The 22,939-nt window shown below is 38.4% G+C and overlaps 1 protein-coding gene across 1 annotated transcript in view; it reads left to right on the top strand.

The window, feature by feature from the left end:
• KDM7A (lysine demethylase 7A) overlaps window positions 1-22,939 on the top strand; it is a 95,494-nt gene that overhangs the window by 21,463 nt on the left and 51,092 nt on the right. Inside the window, exon 2 of the mRNA XM_007983138.3 lies at window positions 15,920-16,005. Within this exon, the coding sequence (XP_007981329.2) occupies window positions 15,920-16,005 (86 nt within the window). The remainder of the gene's footprint in view (window positions 1-15,919; window positions 16,006-22,939) is intronic.

The raw sequence follows: 22,939 nt of genomic DNA, 5'->3' as shown, positions 1-22,939 counted from the left end.
AGGGTAATTGGAGACAATTTGTATCTTTTGAGGTTAAAAAGATAGTTTTAGAAAGTTTTAGTGTTTTATCAGTTATTGATTTCTTTGGTTCATATGCATTCATTAACATGCTTTGTTAGTATTCAGTAAATGCTTGGTAATGCTGTCACCATTTTAGTCCCCTGTGTTGATAAAGGGGTGGTTTTACTATACACTTGGTTTATTGGTACTTTGTACCAATTGTAAAATTGCAAAACATTAAAAATGTTTTAATTTTGTAAATTTAAATCATAAAATTGTAACAGTTATAATTATAAAAACAAATTTATAATAAACTCTTCACAGCTGGGAATTCTGAAAATTAGCTTCTAAGGCAATTTTTCAAGGTGGAAAATAACCCATGAAGTGTTTTGTGGGGGAAAAATAAGAGAGAGAGAGAAAGACCTGAGGTTGGGTACAGTATTTATCACTTATGCTTGATCCCCATCATGGAAATTCAAAGTGCTCATTAACTTGTTGAATTCACTGAGAAGTATTGCTGGTAAATAAAGGTGATTCTATCTCAGCCCAGTGTCTCCTTTATGTTTCTCTTATGAACTGTGGAATCTTTTTTGTGAATAACTTTGACTCCTGCAGGACACTGTTTTTTGTCTTTTTTTTTTATTTTAAGAGACAGAGTCTTACTTTGTCTCACAGGCTGGAGTGCAGCAGTGTAGTCATAGCTCACTGCAGCCTCAAACTCCCGGGCTCAAGCAATCTTCCCACCTTAGCATCCTGAGTAGCTGGGGCTACAGGTACATGCCACCTATACCTGGCTAATTTTTAAAAACTTTTTTTTTTTTGGTAGAGACGGGGGTCTCATTATGCCCAGGCTGGTCTTGAACTTCTGTCTTCAAGAAGTCCTCCCGCCTTAGCTTCCCAAAGTGCTGGGATTTTTAGACATGAGCTACTGTGCCTGTCCAGGGCACTTAAAAAAAATGCTTTTTAAGAGAATGCTATAGAGCCAGTCCTTGCTTTGCAGGGTTCTGGTGTGCACTGATTTCAGTTACCATTAGATAACACTAGTCACCCAGGATTCAAATTTCAGTCACCATGGTCTGTTACCTATGAATGCATAAAGTACAGACTCTTCTGCCAGCTCTTCAGTATGCAGATCAGAAATCACTGCAAAAATAACAGGCACGCGTCTGTTCTTCAGTTTACACACAGACAGGAGAGCGTGTTATGCTGCCTCCTTGTCTCTCAGTATAAACTTACATGACCTATTAGCAAAATAGATAATCGAAAGTGGGAAGTGGCCAGTAAAGATGAAACAGCAACAAAGAAACAAAAAGTGATAACCCTGGAAGTAAAATCCCATTGAGCATAAATGGAGTAATAAAATAAGTAACTGACAATGGGAACGCTGCCACTGCCACCATTTGTGGAACTCTAGACAGGCAGCCAGAGGCACTTAGTGAAGGCATGCTAAATGGCATAATGTTTTAAATTATAGTGTACTAAAGAAGTATTAGTTTTTACTATTTTTTCATTTCTCTATATATTATACCAACAGTAAGAGAGTTCTTAATGCTTTGACAAACATTTTTAAAGATCCCCAGAACAATTGTAATTTCTCCCATTGATTATTAAAATCACTTGGTGTGATTTCAGCTTGCATGGTTACTTTTATGGCCCTGCTCTACCGTGCAAAGCAAGGACCACCTATATTTTTCTTACATTTGCCAGTCATTGATCATGTGACCTTTCATGGAAATTAAGAATTACAAAATGGCCAGCACTTTGGGAGGCCGAGGCGGGCGGATCACGAGGACAGGAGATCAAGACCTTCCTGGCCAACATGGTGAAACCCCGTCTCTACTAAAAATATAAAAATTAGCTGAGTGTGGTGGCACGTGCCTATAATCCCAGCAATTCGGAAAGCTGAGGCATGAGAATCGCTTGAACCCAGGAGGCAGAGGTTGAAGTGAGCCGAGCCTGGTGACAGAGTAAGACCCTGTCTCAAAAAAAAAAAAAGGAATTACAAAATGGACTTTGGGGAACCTATAATGACAAATTATCTTTTGAATGGATCCAACATATGAATATGTTAAAAATCCTTCTTACACTTTATATACTTTACATATTGCCCTGACTTTTATGCTTTGAAATAGAATGGTCCAGAGCTTGCTGTTGACGTTTCCTGGCAACTCAGTGCCACCTATTTTGCTATTGATGGATACTTCTGATTTGTAATTGTATTGGAATTCTTTTTTTTTTTTTTGGAGACAAGAGTCTCACTCTGTTGCCCAGGCTGGAGTGCAGTGGGATGATCTCAGCTCATACTGTCACCTCCGCCTCCCAGGTTCAAGTGGTTCTCGTGCCTCAGCCTCCCAAGTAGCTGGGATTAAAAGTGTGCGCCACCACAGCCAGCTAACTTTTGTATTTTTAGTAGAGTTGGAGTTTTACCTTGTTGCCCAGGCTGGTTTTGAACTCTTGGCCTCAAGTAGTCTGTCCTCCTTGGCCTCCCAGAGTGCTAGGATTACAAGTGTGGGCCACTACTTCTGGCCATGTATTAAAATTCTTTGAGATCTCTGGGTCATATATAAATTTCCACATAGGATATTTGTTACCAGTTATGACAAGATTTTTGTGGTTCAGACCCCTACTCTAACTCATCGTTCATCAAGAATGAAAAAACTTGCTAAGGATATTAAGTTCTCCTTAGAATGCTACCTTAGTTTCTGTTCTAGCAGAGAAGCCTTTAATATGAATGCTTTCTCTTGGCTTGACTTGGCTTGGTTTGTAATGTGTTTATTCCCCTTAGATACAGGCCCTGAAGACTATTTACGAGATGAGAAAGGTTAGTAGGAAAACTAGATCTACTTGATTTGCCTTAGTTGACTCTTGTCCATTGTAGTTGATTCATCACTAAGTGTCCTAGATATATAAGTTTTTGCTGTTATCTTTTATTCCAGGGTGTGATCTCTTATTCCTGTATATATTCAATCTTCTATAGGTTTCATTAGGCCCTAGAAAATATAGTTTTCCCTTCTATACTTGCAATGGGAAATAAAACTGTCAGCTGGATTGGAGAGTTTTAGGTGATTATTCATTCATCTTTAAATATCATATTTATTTTGTTTATAATTCATTTGTCTTCTTTTACTAGAAGAATATCAGATTCCTAATGTCAGATTAAGATAGGGACATTTAGGAACTACATGAAAGGAAAAGTAAATGGACATAATATATACATTTGTGATGAATAATAATACATTTGAATAATATATACATTTGTTTCTGTACAAGAGGATTATACTTGCCTGACTCTGTCCTTTTTCATTGAAAAAATGTATGGACATTTCAGAATAAATTCTTGAAAGAAAAAATAATCAGTTCTATACTGTCCCCCTCACAATTCATTTTCTATCCCTTTGTATTTGCAAAATTTGTATTTAAATGGGCTCCAAGATGGTAGCTCAAATGAATGTCTCCCTGATGTTCTTGGCATTCCTGCTTTGTGTCAATCAGTAAATATTTTGTGAGAATCCACTGTGTAATCAGCTTTAGGTAGATCTGTGGGCAGTGGGAAATTCTGAATTAAATATTACCCTTGTCTTTAAGGAGCTTAAAATCCAACGAAGCTTTCATAAGAAGACACTGTAAATTTGGTGTCTCACTAGCCATTATGCTAGAGTTTTAGATCAGTACTTCCTCAGTGCCGTTTCTCTGCTGAGATTGCTGCAAAAGAATCACCTGGGGAACTTGTTAAGAACAGAGATTATTGTGGCCTGGCGCGGTGGCTTATGCCTGTAATCCCAGCAGTTTGGGAGGCCGAGGCGGGTGGATCACCTGAGGTCAGGAGTTCGAAACCAGCCTGGCCAACATGGTGAAACCCCATCTGTGCTAAAAATACAAAAAATTAGCTGGGCGTGGTGGCTCATGCCTGTAATCCTAGCTACTTGGGAGGCTGAGGCAGGAAAATTGCTTGAACCTGGGAGGTAGAGGTTGCAGTGAGCTGAGATTGTGCCATTGCACTCCAGCCTGGGCAACAGGAGTGAAACTCCATCTCAAAAAAAAAACACAGAGATTATTGGGCCACACTCATTAACTTTCCCTGTAGATCAAAGGTGGGGCTCAGGAATGTGTTTTCCTTTTTAAAAGTAAACAATATACACTGCTGATTTCAAAAGGTATAGAGAAGGTTCTATGGTGAAAAGCAATTCTCTTCTCCATTCTATATCCATTCAGTTTTCTTTCCCAGAGGCAACTGCTGTTACCAATTTCTTGCATGTCCTTCCAGACATATACCTTGCATTTACAAATATAGGGATGGGGGGACCACATACAAACTGTTATGCCCCTGGCTTTTGTTGCTTTACAGCAAGCGTATCTTGGAGATCTTTCCATATTCCTACTTACAGAGCTGCATCATTCGTTTGAAAGGCTGCCTTGTAGCAGCTTATAAAAGCTCTATAGGGGATTCTAACACACAGCCAGGTTTGGGAGCCACAGATAGACTGTTAAAGGGATTTAGAAAGTTTTCAGTGTGTTAATTCCTTATGTCTTGCACTTCATGAGGAACTGGACTCAGTAACATTTCATTGTACTTCTTGGTACTAACAAGCTTTTGTATAATGTTTCTTATAGAATTTATCAGTCAAAAATATGTGAAGGTAGTAGGGTGTATTTATTTCTTTATTGTTGAGACCCTGTGTGGTGGTCAAAGCAGCTAGAAACAGGAAGGTTTTCCCATTTTCCATCTCTGGGCTCAAGGTGCTTAGTGCTGTTTCACCTTTCCTTGGTGTTAAGGGAGGTGGGAACGGATAGAGAAGATAGAAAGCAGGTAGTAAATTATACCATAAAACTTGCTCTGCCAAAGGAATTATTTTTCTCTATGCGTCTTTCACTCTGATACCTGTATTTAAGAGATGCATGTAAATATTCACATCTGTTATGGAACTTCACATACATACTGTTATGTATTTACACACTTTAGATATATATTATGGATAGCATACTTGTTGCCTTTGTTAACTTGAAAACATTGCCAAGGAAACCTTTATGAAATTGATACTGTTTATCATCATGGCAAGTTTTTTCTTCCCTAAGATGAGTTACAAAGTTCTTATCAAATTCTCATATCATATTCATTTTGGGATGACATTTATTTGCTGTATCCAAGTTTATAAATAAAAGAATAGTCTTTATCTCCACAAAAATAGCAGATATACTGGGAACTGTTTATATCCTAATTTCCTTAGTCTGTGTAGACATTCCTCATACCCAGCTAGCTAGGCAGAAAGTAGGCTGAGGAGTAAGAGAGTTCTGTTCACCACACGACAGTGAAAAGTAAATATATTTAGCTCCTTGAATATTTCAGAAATGTAAAGCACCTCCTCCTTCTTTAGAACATTCTAATAAAAATTATTACCTTCATGAAATAATGAGTTGTGCTTATTTGTAAGGATGCATTCACCATTTGCATTTGTCAGTTACTCTGTGTCCAAGATGTCAGACAGTAAAGAGCAAAATAACAAGAATTTATGTACTGGAAGCAAATAATGTATCACCATACAAATCATATTGCTGTGTATATTTCACATATTCATTGTGGGACAAATTTAATTAGAAGCTTGTCAACAGGATTTTTAGCTTTTTGAGGGGTATGTTTTGTACCACTGAGTGCACATCTTGGCTCTTCAACCCCTTATTTCCTCTCATGTTCTTTGATCAATTCCTTTTTATACTCTCTTTCTCCCTTCACCCTTATTAACATAGATTCTTTTAGTCAGCTGGTTGGAAATAACTCTGGAAGCCCTGGGACAGTTGGAAGCATGAGCCCTGCTGTTGGAAGTAGGAAAAGTGAACCATAAGTGAACCTTAACAGATTATTGTGAACCAAAGGAATTTCGTTCAGAGTATGCATTTAGTTCAGACCCCTTAAGCATATAGTGTGCCACTAAACGGCTTAATGTGTCAATTATATAATCTTCACAAAAGTGGAAACATGCCATGAAGAAAACATGCTCAGTTTATAAAGAAAGCATTTAATTTTGTGGGAACAGTTTTATGTCAGCAAGAAAATAATAGAAGTTGGGTTTTTCTGAGCCACACATTTAATCATACATTACCAGTTTGATTTTTCACTGGAAATAATTCATACAAATTATAAATTTTTACCTTAGCTGATATCTGGTAATGAAGTGATATATCTCAGGGTTAAAACATTGTATGAAACTATTAACAATTTAAAAGTGAAAATGCCAATTGGCATCCTAGTATTTTTAGTAAGAATGTCAACTTATTAAGCTGATTAGTAAGCCTTATTTTTACTGGCTAGCAAAATAAGAATTTTGGACAACAAAATCATCGTTCTATAGTTTCATTCTAAGCCTTTTATGTATATTAATTTTTGTAAAAATCCTTTGAGGGAGTTGCTGTTACTATTTCCCGTCTTTACAGATGAGGAGACCAAAAAAAAAAAAAAACCCCCCCAGATAAAGTAAGTTACCCGAAGTCACACAGCTTGCTAAGTGGGTTAGCTAGGATTCTAACACAGGCAGACTGACTCTAGAGAGAGAGATTTTTCTCAAGTCCACCATCTGAAATTAATTAAAAATGGAAAACACATTCCCTTTTTTTTTTCTTGAAGCATAGCCATTTGAGTGCCTGGTATGTGCTCTAAAGAGACATTATTGAAGAAAAAAAATATAAAGCCCAATCCCAAAAGCCTAGTTCCTGTTTGGGTTCAAACCGCATAGCTAATAAGCTGTTGATTAGGGCATCGTTGGCTGACTGGAACCTGGTAGAGCCATGATAATAATAATAATAGCTGCTGTTTATGACTTAGTATGTTTACTGTGCCATTGCTTACTGTAGGCTTAGTCCCATGCTTTACATACTGACATACATTGTCTTGCTTAATCCCAGGGGAATGCCTGCTCCTCAGGCAGGTGAAGAAACTTGCTCCAAGTCAAAACAAGTAGAGCTGGAAATCAAATCAAGTCTTTCTAATTCTGTAATCTATGCATCCCATTGAAGCCAGTTGATACTTGTTTATCTGGTATCATGGAAGTAGTAGACTGAGGAGACCTTGCCTATCCTATAGCTGTTTCCCTAGACCTCAACAGACCCCAGAATCAAGATAGGAAAGGAAACATGAAGAGCAAGCTGTCAGCTATCCTCTGTATTCCCGAAGTTTATTCACCTCAAAGGCCACTCCCCATCCTCCTTTGTTAATAGGACTTTAGGGGTACACAATGACTTAGTCCTCTCATTATGTCACGTCACAATGAAGAAATTGAGTAGTTAGGTGCTTTGGATGAGAAGGTAAATTTCTGATACACAGGTGAAAACTTGAAGCAAAATTTCAGATGTATGAATTTCATTACCACAGCCTTCTACTGTCTAAGGAAAGATGAAAGTTGTACTTTACATGTTGAAAGATCTTTCCCTTTTTATCAACTGTTGCCTTTAGTTCCTGTAGAAAATTCTTTAAAAAATTCAAACAGAATAGAATTTTAAAAAACTTTGCCACAATGTATTGGTTTTCAAGTAAGGTTGCAGCACAGTTAATAGTCAACAAAAATTTACTGTGATCATCTGGTACTTGGTATTGCAAGAGAAATCTTAAGGAGCTCAGTTCAGGGAACAGCAGGGTATAAAAATTGCTCAATATTAAACAGTGTTAGGCCATAAATCAGTGGAAATGTGTTTGTTTATTTTTTCCCTACTCTCTTCTTTTGATAGGAAATGTGTATCAGTAAAATGTCAAAGGACTTTCTGTGGTGTGATTAAGTGAAGTATCATCAAGGAGGAGGAATTTGGGGCTTTGAAGACTAGGTAGTGTAAGATTGTTCAGTGAAGAATGGGGAGAGTATCTGAAGCAAGAGGAATATCTAATGAAGTCCACTGACAGTAAGATCTGAAAGAATTTGGCCACCTACTCTTCTAACACCAAGAGTAGAGAATATAAATGAGAGTATTATCCGAGAGGAAAAAAGAGAATGTTTGGCTGATCCTAGGGAATTTCGGTTAGTCATTAATTCAATTCAGTTCTCATCAAGTGTCAAAAAAAAAAAAAAAAAAAAAAATGCCAGCTTAGCAACAATTTCAGAAGATTAAGACAATGGAAAGTGCTAAAGTTGTCACTGCCCCACTCACCAAATGGCAGTGAGGCTGTTGTATAGATGGAAGCTATTCAGCAAAGGTCAGATTGTCACCCTGTAGGAAAACACCTCCCTTGTGCCCTCACACACAAAGTGGTCTAATAAACTGAACATTTTGCTGTTAGGAAAAAGTGTGACAGTCTGTATATGAAGGAAAGTTTTACAAGAGAAATAAATGGAGTGGAAAAGACTGAAGAAGGTTATGTGTCAGGTTTGAAAGTGATTCTTAGAAAATTTGCTTTCAGAGTTGTGCATTTTGTGTGTCCTACTGCATTTGCTTTTAACATATCTGTTATAGCTATCATGATTCTAGCAATTTTTTAGTAGGGAGGCAGTGAGTGAAGGATGGAGTGGGTGATCAAGAGAATGGGGAGAAGTTATGCCTCCCTCTGAGAGAGAAACGGAAGTGTAGGCAGTAGTTCCTTTTGGTTCCTTTCAAAGACCTGAGATAATTCTTGGTTTAGGAACGTTAACTTTTTGTGTTTAATTTTATTTTTTAAAATTATATTTTGTATGGTTAATTTAAATGGACTGTTTTTCGGATTTACTGGTTTACCAGATTTACTGTTTTTATTGATATACCAAATTTACTATTGTGTTGAAATTCAAAATAAATGTAGCTATAAATGTTTTACCAGTTGATTAGAACTGACCCAAACCTGAAGCCTTCACTGACATTTAATAAAACATTATATAGGGTGAGGTGGGATGATGAGTAGACACTAGAGAGGGGAACTCATACATCATTGAAGATTAATAGTCATGTTTAGCCTGAGGTGTTCTTAACCAATTGAAATGTCCCTTTCTCCCTTTTTTTCCCTAACCCTCGTGGGAGTCATTCTGATTTATGTATCTTAGATGTTCATGGGGAGTTTATGATATGCTGATTTAGGTTTTTCAGGACATATCTAACATTTTTTTCTCTAAGTCTTTTGGTGTCACAACACTTCTTAGGAGTGAGGAATGTGGCCATGGTCAAGGTGAGACGAGACAAACCAGGAGTTTCTATAGAAAAAGTACCAACTTGGCATCTTTTAACATTGAGTTTCTGTTTTGGTGGGAGTATGTAGCACCTATTTCTTTTGACACTTAATGAACCTTGCATTTAAAATCAGGGAAGTTTGGTTTTGAACTTGTTTTATTGAATGCAGAGATAGCTCTCATGCATCTTTTCACTTACCTGCAGTGATCTTTTTGTTGCCCCACTTTAGCCACACACTGTTTCCACATTTGAATCTTATCACTGTTATAGATGATGCTACCTCAGAAATGCCAGATTCTGAACATTCTACTCTTTGGGCATAATCTCTCCTCCTTATAGGTCAGTTGCTCAAGCATGCCATGGACTTAGTGCTGGGAGCCATTGAGACCCCTCAGATCATCTCACCATTTTCTCACTACCTTCTGTCTTCACATCTTTTTTGACCGCTTACATTTCACGGGTCATCCTTTAATTTCCTTGTAAATATCAGGAACTCCTTTTCTGGTCTTTACCTACAAAAACCCCGACTCTGGATGAATCCAGTTTCCTACTCTGGGTCTGCACCACATGGGTGAACATTGTTGAAAAAAAAAATTACATAAATACATAGAAATGGTTTTGTATTAGGCTGTTTTTGCATCATTATACCTGAGGCTGAGTCATTTATAAAAAAGAGGTTTAATTGATTCTTGGTTCTCTAGGCTGTACAGGAAGCATGGTGCCGGCATCTGCTCCTGGTGAGGCCTCAGGAAGCTTTCAATCATGGCAGAAGGCAAAGGGGGAGTAGGTGCACCCGTGGTGAGAACAGGTGCAAGAATGGGAGGGAGGTGCTATACATTTTTAAACCAGATCTCATGAGAACTCGCTGACTATCCCTAGGACAGCGCAAGACATTCCTGAGGGAATCTGCCCCCATGACCCAAACAGTTCCCACCAGGCTCCACCCCCAACATTGTGGATTACATTTCAGCATGCGGGGTGTGTGTGTTGGGAGTGGGGGTGGGGACAGACATCCAAACTGTATCAGGTTTGGAATTCATTGTCTGTCTGGAATCTCAGGTGGATTTGGACTCTCAACACTAGCTAGCAATGTTATTGTGTTAAAAATAGAAGCCGTTAGACTGTAGTATGAAGACTAGTTTATCTTCTTTTTCGTTTGTCCTGTGTGCTTTTGGTGTCAGATCTAAAAAACCATATTCTGATCCAAGCACTTGAAGACTTACTCTTTTTTTGTTTTTTTAATTTTTATGTATTTTTTGAGACGGAGTCTTGCTCTGTTGCCCAGGCTGGAGTGCAGTGGCTCGATCTTGGCTCACTGCAAGCTCCGCCTGCCGGGTTCACGCCATTCTCCTGCCTCAGCCTCCCCACTTGCCACCACGCCTGGCTAATTTTTTGTATTTTTAGTAGAGACGAGGTTTCACCATGTTAGCCAGGATGGTCTCGATCTCCAGACCTTGTGATCCGCCCGCCTCAGCCTCCCAAAGTGCTGGGATTACAGGTGTGAGCCACTGCGCCCAGCCGAAGACTTACTCTTATGCTTTATTTCAAGAGTTTTATAGTGTTAGCTCTTATCTTTATCATCCATCTGAGTTAATTTTTCTATATGGTGTGTGATAGAGGTCCAAATACATTCTTCTGCATGTATGTTGTCCCATACCATTTGTTGAACAGACTCTTCTTTCCCCCTTGAATGATCTTGGGACTCTTGCCAAAAATCGATTGGCCACAAATGTAAGAGTTTATTTCTGGACTCTCAGTTCTATTTGGTGTGTCTGTCCTTACACCAGTACCACACTGTCTAGATTACCATAGCTTTGTTAAGTAAGTTTGAAGTCGGGAAGTGTGAATCCTCCATCCAGTGATTCTTAACCTTTTCTTTGGGTTACAGGAAACTTTTTGAGTTTCTTATAAGAAACTATGGACCAAGGGAATTGTATGTAAAGATATATAAAATTTTGTATAGCATTTATGTATTGAATTGGAAATTTATAGTCTTTCAGTTAAAAAATGAATTTCTAAACAATTAGCATATTTACCTTTTGCTTTCTATGGGAAAAGTGATGTAAATTCAAATTGGACAAATAAAGTAAACTTGTGTTCTACTCAAAAGCAAAATGTAATAGCTTGATTTAGTTATGTGGATTCAGTATTCAAGCAGCAATGTCATGTTATTTGTTAACATCTTTTGGTTTTGACCTTTTGGGATTGCGGCAAGCTCTACGCAGACTCTCAAAGACTTGACAGTAGCAAGTGTCCTAGAGTTCTCTCAGGTGAGAGTGGGCTTGTTTTTGCATATCCGGAGGCCTCTGATATATTGCTCTTGATATTTTATTGTGGTTATTAGATTAATACATTTCAAGATTTTTGCCTAATTTTTTATATGGTTGTGGATAGAATTTTAATTGTGAAATTTAGTATTTTAATTGTGTATTAATTGTATATTGTGTGTTTTTATTTAGCATTTTAATTGTGGAATAAGAATAGAGGAAGTGTGTCTAAAACATACATCTAGAGTTTAATCAATAATTATAAAATGTATACCCATGTAATAATCATCTAGAACCTCAGGACACCACTTGCCATCCTTTCTAGATGACAGTCCTGAGAGGAAACCACATGTCCTTTCAAGATCCATCTCTTCCTTGTTTTTTAAGATAGCTTTATTATCCCTAAACAGTATACTTCAGCTTTCCCTAGTTCTGAGTTTTCTGCATACATAGAAATATGTACTCTTTTACGTCTTTTTAAAATTTAACTCAATGTTGATTAACTTGTAGAATTCATTCATTTATTGTGTGAGTTTTTTTATTTTTATTACCATATAGAGTTCCGTTATGAGAATATACTGTATCCATTTTATTATTTATAGACTTCACAAATAATGATTCTATAAGCGGCTCTGTATACGTAGGTATCCTGGTGCACATGTGCCTGAGTTACTTTCAGTTGTGTTTACCTAAAAAAGGATTTGCTTGGTCATGGAATAATCATAGAGCATATGATTCTTCAGCTGTAGTGCAAAATTGTTTTCCAACATGGCTGTATCAAACTCTCAGTTTAAAGTTCCTATTGCCCCACATCATCTTCAACACATGGTATCATCAGGCTTTTTAGTTTTAGTGGGTCTGTTGGGTATGTCGTGGTATTTATTGTGCTTTTAATTTATATTTCCCCCAGTTATAAGGTTGTACACCTTTTTATGTGTGATTCGGCCACTTAGAGTTCTTTTATGATGTGCCTATCCAAGTATTTTGTTCATTTTTCTATTTTTTTTTTTTTTTGTATTGATTTGTAGGAGTTCAGTATATTCTGGGTATAATTCCTTTGGTGGCCACCTGTCTTCTGCTACTCTGGCTTATCATTTCAGTCTTTATAGTTTAATGAATTGGAGTTTATTTTAATATGGCTGAAGTTACCAGTTTTCACCTTTATGGACAGTGCTTTTTGTGTTTTAAGACAATCCTTCCTGTCATAAAGTCATAAAGATATTTTCTATATTACGTTATACAACCTTTGTACTTTGTGTTTTATGTGTGTTTAGGTTTATCATCTACTTTGGAATAAATTTTTATGTTATGAGATAAGATGTCTAATTTTATTTTACTTCCTTTAAAGAGATATATAAATATTTCTTTTTATATATAAATATATATCATTTATGGATATATAAAATATCAAGCATATTTTATACAAATATCTTTTATATAAATATGTGTATGTTTCTTTTTATTTTAACAAAGATATATATATATATATATATATATTTTTTTTTTTTTTTTGACAGAGTCTCACTGTATCGCCCAGGCTAGATTGCAGTGGCGTGATCTCGGTTCACTGCAACCTCCGCCTCCTGGGTTCAAGCGATTCTCCTGCCTCAGCCTCCCAAGTAGCTGGACATGCGGCAACATGTCTGGCTAATTTTTGTGTTTTTAGAAGAGGTAGGGTTTCGCCATGTTGGCCAGGCTGGTCTCAAACGCCTGACCTCAAGTGATCTGCCCACCTTGGCCTCCAAGAGTGCTGGGATTACAGACATAAGCCACCCCGCCAGGCCAATATATCTTTTTTAAAATAAAAAGATACATGTATATAAGATGTTGATATAAAAGCTATATAAAAAATGTCCGGCCGGGTGCGGTGGCTCAAGCCTGTAATCCCAGCACTTTGGGAGGCCGAGACGGGCGGATCACGAGGTCAGGAGATCGAGACCATCCTGGCGAACACGGTGAAACCCTGTCTCTACTAAAAAGCACAAAAAAACTACCCGGGCGAGGTGGCGGGCGCCTGAGTCCCAGCTACTCGGGAGGCTGAGGCAGGAGAATGGTGTCAACCCGGGAGGCGGAGCTTGCAGTGAGCTGAGATCCGGCCACTGCACTCCAGCCTGGGCGACAGAGCGAGACTCCGTCTCAAAAAAAAAAAAAAAAAAATGTGTCCAGGACCTCATATTGAAAAGTTTGTTCTTGCTGTATGCTCTTCCGTGCCCTCCTGTTACACACGAGTGCACACATATACATGGATCTGGTTTTGGGCACTGGCATCTGTTTCATATTGCCTTGATTCCTAGAGCTTTAGAATAAGTCTTGATACTTCGTAGAGTTTTAGAGTGGTGGGTTTGTTTTGTTTTTGTTTTTGTTTTCTGTGAATGCTTTCCATATTCTTGGCCCTGTACATTTCCATATTAATTTTAGAACCAGTTTGTCAGGTTCTACTGATCTGGATTGGAATTAAATTGAATCTATAAATCACTTTGAGGAGAATTAATATCTTTACATGATTGAACCTCGAACCCATGGTTGTGATGTATTTAATATCTTTACATGATTGAACCTCAAACCCATGGTCATGATGTGTATATCTCCCTTTATTTAGGTTTTCTTTAAAGTCTCTCAGTAATATTTTATACTTTACCCTAAAGAAGCCTTGCATAGTTTTTGTTAAATTTATTCCAGTGTACTTGACCCTTTTTTTTTTTTTTTTTTTTTTTTTTTTTTTTTTTTTTTTTTTTTTTTTTTTTTTTTTGAGACGGAGTCTCGCTCTGTCTCCCAGGCTGGAGTGCAGTGGCGCCATCTCCGCTCACTGCAAGCTCCGCCTCCCGGGTTCACATCATTCTGCCTCAGCCTCCCGAGTAGCTGGGACTACAGGCGCCCGCCACCACGCCGGGCTAATTTTTGGTATTTTTAGTAGAGATGGGGTTTCACCGTGTTAGTCAGGATGGTCTCGTTCTCCTGACCTCATGATCTGCCCATCTTGGCCTCCCAATGTACTTGACATTTTTATGCAGTTGTACATGGTATGTTATTTCACTTTTTAGCTTTTTATCGTTGGTATATGGAACTAGGTTTTTCTATATACTAATCTTTAGCAATCTTTTTCTCGATTCTTATGATTTCTCTATAGATTCTTTTGCATTTTCTGCTTGCGTAACCATAGCATTTGCAGATGACAGCTTTTTTTCTAATCCCTATACCTTTTAATTCTTTTCCTTATTTTACTGTACCAGTTCAATCCTCTAGCACAGTGTTCACCGGAAGTAGTAATAGGAGGTGTTGTTGCCTTTTTTTTTTTTTTTTTTTTTTTTTTTTGAGATGAAGTCTCACTCTGTCGCCTACTGCAACCTCTGCCGCCCAGGTTCAAGCAATTCTCCTGCCTCAGCCTCCCAAGTAGCTGGGATTATAGGTGCCTGCCATCGTGCCCGGCTGATTTTTGTATTTTTAGTAGAGATGGGGTTTCACCATGTTGGCCAGGCTGGTCTTGATCTCCTGATCTCATGATGCACCCGCCTTAGCCTCCCAAAGTGCTTGGATTACAGGCGTGAGCCAACACACCCGGCCGCTGTGTTCTTAATCTCAGAATGACTGCTTCATGTTATTTGCATAGGATATTTTAGAAGTATCCTTTTCCAGATTATGGAAGTATCCTCTAAGCTAGCTAAGAGGTTTTGTTGTTTACTTTTTAATCATACGTAAATGTTGAATTTTATCAAATACTTGTCCTGAATCTTTTTAAGTGGTCATATGATTTTTTTTTCCTTTAATCTAATAATGTGGTAAGTTTCACTGATTAAGATTTTTAGTGTTAAAAACCATCTTGTATTCCTGTGATAGACCCAACTTGGTATTTGCATCTTTACTCATAAATGAGGGTGACCTATAATTCTTTCCAAGTTTTGGTACCAAGAACTTACGCTGTCAGGAAATGAGTTAGGGAGCAAATCCTTTTTTGCTGCTCTCTGGAGTAAATTTGATATAATATTAGATTTATTTGTTCCTTGAATATTTGATAGAACTTGCATTTTTTAAGGTTTTTTGTCTATTCTTTTTGTAACTTCTTGAGGTAGATACGTAGCTTATTAATTTCAGCCTCTTTTTTTTCTAACAGATGCATTTAGAGCTATATGTTTCTGTTTACAAGTTCTTCATCCCACAAGTTGTGTCATATTGTATTATCGTGGTTCACATTACACAGATACATTAAAATGATATTTTAATATATCTTTTGACTCATTGACATTTTATAACAGGTGACATTTACATAATGGTTGAAGATTTTATGACTTATTTTGTTGTTTCTGATGTCTCTACTGCTGCTAGGAGAGAATTACTTTGAGTATAATATATTCTCCCTCATGCTCACTTAGCAAGTTTGTAGAGAACAGAATAAAATTTATCTTTATATGTGTTTCTCTGCTCTACAAAAATGTGTTGGTGAGCCGGTTGTACATTTCTCAGCTAAATTCCATCCACTGTATTATAGTTAAGTGAATATTTTCAACTTACTTACGTATTGATTTTGTTTTTCTTTGTCTTAGCTGTGTTGGAGTAGAAGAACATCATGCTGTTGACATTGACCTGTATCACTGTCCCAACTGTGCAGTTTTACACGGTTCCTCCTTGAGTAAGTACTAGATGCTTAAATAAAAATTGACATTTCAGAAAAATCGAGATTTCAAATTTACATGTACATGTTAATACTTTAATGATACTCTGACGAGTTATATTATACCCATCAAGAACTGTAGGGACAGATTTTGCTCAGGGTATTTAGGTTGTTGTTTTTGTCTCATTAAGTCAAAAGATTAAGGGGGGGAATGTACTGTCAGTCTTAATTGCCAGTGCAGAGTCCCCAAACTCAACTACATAGTTTGATATCTTTCAATTTGAGAAGTGTGGTAAAGTAAAATTTTTCTGTTTCTGGAATCTGATTTCGCTTGTTTTGCTCTCTTCACAAATAGAAGATCTTCAGTAGTATTTTGGGAGAGTATGCAGAATAAGACTTTAATACACTCATATGCCTTATATTTTAAGGAGAAAATGAGAGCGTTGATAAGCTAAAATATTACTTATATTTTCTGAATTTGGTTGCTATATTGAGTATGGCCTGGAGTCCTGCCCAGCCATCCTCTCTGCCTGAAACCCCTTTCTGAGATCTGAGGAAGTAGAGATACAAGGACACACCAGACCATGTTTCTGACCACACTCTTGTTTCTAAGAAGGGAGAGCAAAGCCAGGGAACCCTCGGGCATCTTTTGGAGTGGACCAACATCACACCTAAAATGATATGTATTTTCAGCTTTTTACAGATGCTTCAGAATCTTTTACAGATGCTTCAGAAGAATACATTGAAATATTGCTATTGTGCAAATATGAGAGAAAAAGGCTTGGATTATGTTATAAAATTTTTTTTTTTTTTTTTTAAATTTGAGACAGGGTCTTGATCTGTCACCTATGCTGGAGTGCGGTGGCGCTATCATAGCTCACTGCAGCCTTGACCGCCTGGGCTTAAGTGATCTTCCTGCCTCAACCTCTGGAGTAGCTGGGACCACAGGCATGCTTCACCACGCGCAGTTAATTTTTTGATATTTTGTAAAGACAAGGTCTCACTTTGTTGCCCAGGCTGGTCTCGAACTCTGCCTTAGACTCTTGAAAGTGCTGTGATTACAGGCATGAACCACCACACCTGGCCTTTAATAACTATTTATTTTGACATTTTAGGCTGCAGACTAGCACTTTTATATTCACAGAATTAAAGGGAAAACTATAGGCTTTGTCATTTTAAAACCTTTGCCTGAACATACCTTGATATACACAGTTGGTGGGTTGGTTTTAGGTAACTTACATGACCTCTTTATTTTACATGCAGCTTTTTCCCTAGTACTTTTTTCCAATAGAGTAGACATTTATATAGAGTTATATTTTTTCAAAAGAGACTTACTGGCAACTGACTGCTCATTTGTTTTGTTAGAAATATTAGTAATGTTTCTAATGTCTTTGTAAGATACTTGAAAAATTTAAGCTAATTGAATACATTAAAGTATTTCCTTTTAAAATAGAGGCTATTCCTTTTGTTAAGTATACAGCATAAAACTTGAGGTTAGCAAATTGGTAGAACTGTTACATGTGTAATTGACTAGTTTATTGTCATAAATGTTTTTAAATGATCTTTCCCTGGCTAGCACTGAGTATGTGATATATAATTTGAAATAATTGTTGACTGGGAGTAACTCTTGGAGAAAGTAAATAAATAATATGGTGTTGTTATCTCAAGGGAGACTTAACTAAAATTTATAGCAGTTTTAGTTTAGAATTTAAGTATATATTCCCAAAATGAAATAATTTGAATTTAACTTGTGTGAAATATTAAGTTACTATGAGGCAGAATAATGTGATACACTGCATTATTTATTTTTCCTATATGATTTAATTTTGTAAAAAATGTGTTATACTCACTAAATTGATTATACAATCCATAATGGATCGCGACTTCACTTTGAATAATTATGCTTCAGAGAGAAGTTTGCCTATGCTTCTCATCCCTGAAGAACGTAAGACCAGGCATTGGCTATCTTCTGGGCAGACGTCCAACTCTGAGTACTTGCAGGGAAAACGCCCAAAATCCAGTCATCTGTTTTATCTTGATTTAAGGCTCACCTTCCCTCCTCCTCCACTTCTACCGCAACTTGGTTAATCCCTTTTGATCCCTTTCCTTCTGCTATTAAGCCTCTCTTTTTTTTTTTAAATTCATTTTTTTATTTTTTTGAGACGGAGTCTTGCTCTGTTGCCCAGGCTGGAGTGCAGTAGCGCAGTCTTGGCTCACTGCAACCTCTGCCTCACAGGTTCAAGCAATTCTTCTGCCTCAGCCTCCCGAGTAGCTGGGATTACAGGTGTGTGCCACCATGCCCGGCTAATTTTTGTGTTTTTAGTAGAGATGGTGTTTCACCGTGTTGGCCAGGCTGGTCTCGCCTCGGGCTCTCAAAGTGCTGAGATTACAGGCGTGAGCCACTGCACCAGGCCTATTAAGCCTGTCTTACTTGCTACCTGGGTTTCCTGTTGGTTTCAGAGATCCCCAGGGGTCCTTATTATTGATACCATTTAGCCAGTATAATAACTACTTAATATGGTGAATTTAGACTTGACCCTCTTAATGGGAATTAAGAACTCTATTTGAGGGCAGGTATCAAAAAACAGCCAAATAATTATATATTCTCTATCTTCTTTAGGCACATGCAATCCAAACACAAAATTTTCTCCTTTCCCTTTAACCATTACTAAAATATTCCTTCACTAGCCCCCTTCCTTTAAGAAATTCAGTCAGCTGTTATACAGTGGCTGATTTTATGATTAGCATGTTGGCCCAATAGGACAATTGTATCCTTCTGTTAACCTCCTCCAAGTCAGCACATTTAAAAGGAAATGATAGTGATTGGCAGCTTATTATATGGTAGGCACTATAGTGGGTAAGTAAGTATTTGACCTATGTTGTCTTCTTCGATATTTATAACAACTCCGTGTGAGAAATGAGAAAAATGATGTAGCTAGCCCTTTTATGTAGCTATTTGGCAGAGTTGGAGTTTGAACCCCTAGCCATCTAATTCCAAAGCTGATGCACTTCACTGATTAATCTCTTCTGCAGAAATGAAAATTAACTACTGGGGTTGCTGAGGTAAGAGGATTGCTTGAGCCCAGGAGCTCGAGGCTGCAGTGAACTGTGATTGCGCCACTGTACTCCAACCTGGGTGACAGAGGGAGACCCTGTCTTAAAAAAGAAAGAAAATTTAAAAATGCAATATCATACTTTACCTATCAAATGGACTGCTTTAAAAAAAAAAAAAAAAGTACTGATGCCCATTGTTTACCCAGGGGTATGAAATACGGTTCTTGTATAATACTGGTAAGGAAAGTAAGTTACTAGTACCACTTTTTTGGAGGCAGTTTTGTAATATGTAGCAATTATCTTTAAAATGTTGATCTTTCTTCTAGCATTTCTTAGAATTTATTCTGAGGAATTAATCAGGGAAACATATACAAACATGAATCTCAACTTTGAAGAAAGATTCAGAATGAACTAAGTGCTTAAGGATCAAAAAAATGATTATAATATGGTATATCTACATCTTAAAATTGTAGTCTGTTTTAAATATTTAATAAGGAGAAAATGCTTGTGATATAATAAGAAAGATAAGCAGGATAAACATTGTGAATCCCAGTTGAAGATAAAATGGAGTTATGGGCTGGGCTTGGTGGCTCACACCTGTAGTCCCAGCACTTTGGGAGGCCAAGGTGGGTGGGTCACAAGGTCAGGAGATTGAGACCATCCTGGCCAACATGGTGAAACCCCATCTCTACTAAAATACAAAAAAACCACTAAAAGCCGAGTGTGGTGGTGCACGCCTGTAGTCCCAGCTACTCGGGAGGCTGAGGCAGGGGAATTGCTTGAACCTGGGAGGCAGAGGTTTCTTTTTTTTTTTTTTTTTTGAGAAGGAGTCTCGCTCTGCCGCCCAGGCTGGAGTGCAGTGGCCAGATCTCAGCTCACTGCAAGCTCCGCCTCCCAGGTTCACGCCATTCTCCTGCCTCAGCCTCCCGAGTAGCTGGGACTACAGGCGCCCACCACCGCGCCCGGCTAATTTTTTTTGTATTTTTAGTAGAGACGGGGTTTCACCGTGATAGCCAGGATGGTCTCGATCTCCTGACCTTGTGATCCGCCCGTCTCGGCCTCCCAAAGTGCTGGGATTACAGGCTTGAGCCACTGCGCCCGGCCGGGAGGCAGAGGTTTCTATGAGCCTAGATGGTGCCACTGTCCTCCAGCCTGGCAACAGGGTAAGACTCCGTCTCAAAAAAAAAAAAAAAAAAAAAAAAAAGAAATGGAGTTGTGTATCTATATATAGCTGAAAAAAATCTGGAATTAAATACACTCAAATTTTAGGAGTGATTTTAAATGAGAAAAAATAACATGCAAAGGATGCCTTAATGGAATTTCCTAGGAAGTTTGCTTTGTGATTCTAAATTTTTCTTGTGAGTTTTTTGGGTTTTTTTTGGGTTTTTTTAGTGGAACTTACCCTCTTCCATATTGAAGATTTGGCTGGCATAAGTTACTTGGGAATCTTGTTTTAGACTCTTAGATAGGAATAAACCTGATTTCCACCTTTATTAATTATTGTGACTTCTTATCCACGTGAGGACCCAATGTTGTTGTATTACTATGATCTTTGTAAGGCAGGAAAGGTTTAAAATAACTTGGAATCATAAAGTTGTTTTCCCCAAAACATTATTGTTACGAAAATGTTCAAACATATAGGAAAAATTGGATGAATTTTACAGCAAGCACCTATAAGCCTTATCATCTAGATTCTACTGTTAACATTTTCATTATATGCTTTACCACATGTCTATCCATGTAACTGTTCTGTCTACTCATCTTATTTTTTTGGATGCATTTCTAAATAAATTGCAGATGTCAGTACATTTTCCAGAATCATAGAGGTTTTAGGCTTAAGAGTAATTTTCAAGCTTAAAAAAAAAAAATTAAAACTGAAATTGTACATTGATAGAATGCACAAGAGCTGTAGGTAGTGCCAGTCTGCTGGAAAGAGGAATGAGGTCCAGAGATTAACCCTTGGCTTTTTCTCCATCGCCCCTTTGTGAAGGGTTCTTCCACACAGTTTGAAAATTAGCAGTTTAATCCATCGCTTAATTCCTACATTGAGGAATCTGGATCCAGCGGTGTTAAGTGACCTGCCCAAGGTTGCAGAGAAAGCTATTGGCTGAACTAGGAATCAAATCCAAGTCTTCTGATTTCGATTGCTGTGACTACTCAAGGTCATAGCCTTCCAGAGCTGTAGAATTACAGGGTCTTAGCATTGGAATGAATGAAGTTATTTATTTTGTCATCCTACCCGTCTTTCTTTAATTATGACTCAGTCACCTGCTCTTCTTTATGTCAGTATAACTGTGCTTATTTGGCGATAAGTCTTCACATGAAAGAGGGAGGAATGATGCTATTAGAATAGATTTCTGATGTGAGATAAAGGCCCTGTCCTGAGAAGACGATTTGGATTATCTGGATAATCATTAGGACCTAATGTTCTGATGAAAATCATAATTGTATATAATTTGGAAATTGTATAGTATCTGTAAGTGTGGACATTATAAAAGGCTCCATCTGCTGATTTGAATTCCTTGCTTTAATTTTAAATATTTTGAAATTTAAAAAGTAGGTTTTAAAAATCCACAGTTAATTGTCTGTAATTGCAGCATTACATTAAGCAAAATTCTCAGGCCTGGAAATGCATTAAAAACTTGAGTGTTTTCAACCCCTCCATCCTCAGGATAAAACACTAAGGCTCGGGGCTGGCTGCAGAGCAGCCTTAGGACCCTGGGACCAAGGGGCAGACCCTGCCCAAGGATGCAGGCCTAAGCCGGGCCTCACACTCACAGTGTAAATGTCTCTCTGGCCACCACGCGTTACATGTACCTGTGTATATATGTGGGGAGGCTGTGCACACGAGCGAGGGGTGAGTGGCCGTGGCTGTGGGCAGCATCCACACGGTTAGCCGTGCATGCACTTTGTGGCCCCTTTGCAAGGGGCGGAGGGTACTGGAAGTGGGAGGGGACAAGGTCTGCTGCTATCAGGAGTTACTGTAAAAACAAGAACTGGAAGCTAGTGTTTCTGGTACTGGGTAAAATGATTCTACCTCTGGGGATAAGGATCCACATTCGTTCTAGTACGATGGGCTCTTTCACCCCACTCCTAGTCCCCTGGGCGTGGGAGCAAAATTGTGATATTTCCTAGGAGTTTGAATGCCCCATATTTGTGTCCTCGCCAGCTCTTTGGCCACCTTTCAAGCCCCAGTGTTCAAGCTCAGAGAGGATAAAGGGGCATCTGGAGGGTCCACGAGATGGGGCCCTCACCAAACGCCTTGGCCACCGGCCGGCAGCCCTCTGTGATGTGTGTGCAGAGTGAACAGAGGACTCAGGTTTCAGAGGAGCTAGTGCAGAGCACCCTCATCCTGTAGAGTTCATGCACTCCCCATCCGTGCTGTTTCAGTTTTAAGACAAGCAGCATTCACTGGGTGTAACATGAAGGGATAAAAATGAAGGAGAAAGAGAGTTGGGGATGGGATGTCTAAGGCAGGAGTTGAGATCAGGCAACCAAAGAAATGAATTTTGGGGAGGAACACAACTCCCATCCCAGTTTCCTTCCCATGGCTGCATGTTAAGATGGATGCATGGAGAGACCATCTGCCTGGCTCCGTGTCTTCATTCTCCATGCAGCCTGGTGATGGCAGGCCTGGGTTTGGATTTCAGAATCCGAGCTCCGGGCTCCACTCATGTGGCAGCAAGACCGCTTTGTTCCAGCGTTTAGAAACACACCTGTATTTGATTCTCAACCATGGGAGCACTCGCTGCACTGGTGGGAGGTGGTTGGGAAAGTTGCAGGAAAACCTTTGTCCTCCATCCTTCCAACCCATGGTGGAAATTCACGCCATGGATTTTTAATGGATCTTTTGTTCTAGGCAGCTGGGAATAGACATGGTACTTACCTTAGAGTTTTC

The sequence above is a fragment of the Chlorocebus sabaeus genome, chromosome 21 (genome assembly GCF_047675955.1).
Source record: "Chlorocebus sabaeus isolate Y175 chromosome 21, mChlSab1.0.hap1, whole genome shotgun sequence".
Taxonomy (NCBI): Eukaryota; Metazoa; Chordata; class Mammalia; order Primates; family Cercopithecidae; genus Chlorocebus; species Chlorocebus sabaeus.
Note: the sequence above shows the minus strand (reverse complement) of the source record. Positions and strands in the feature narration are given on the sequence as shown.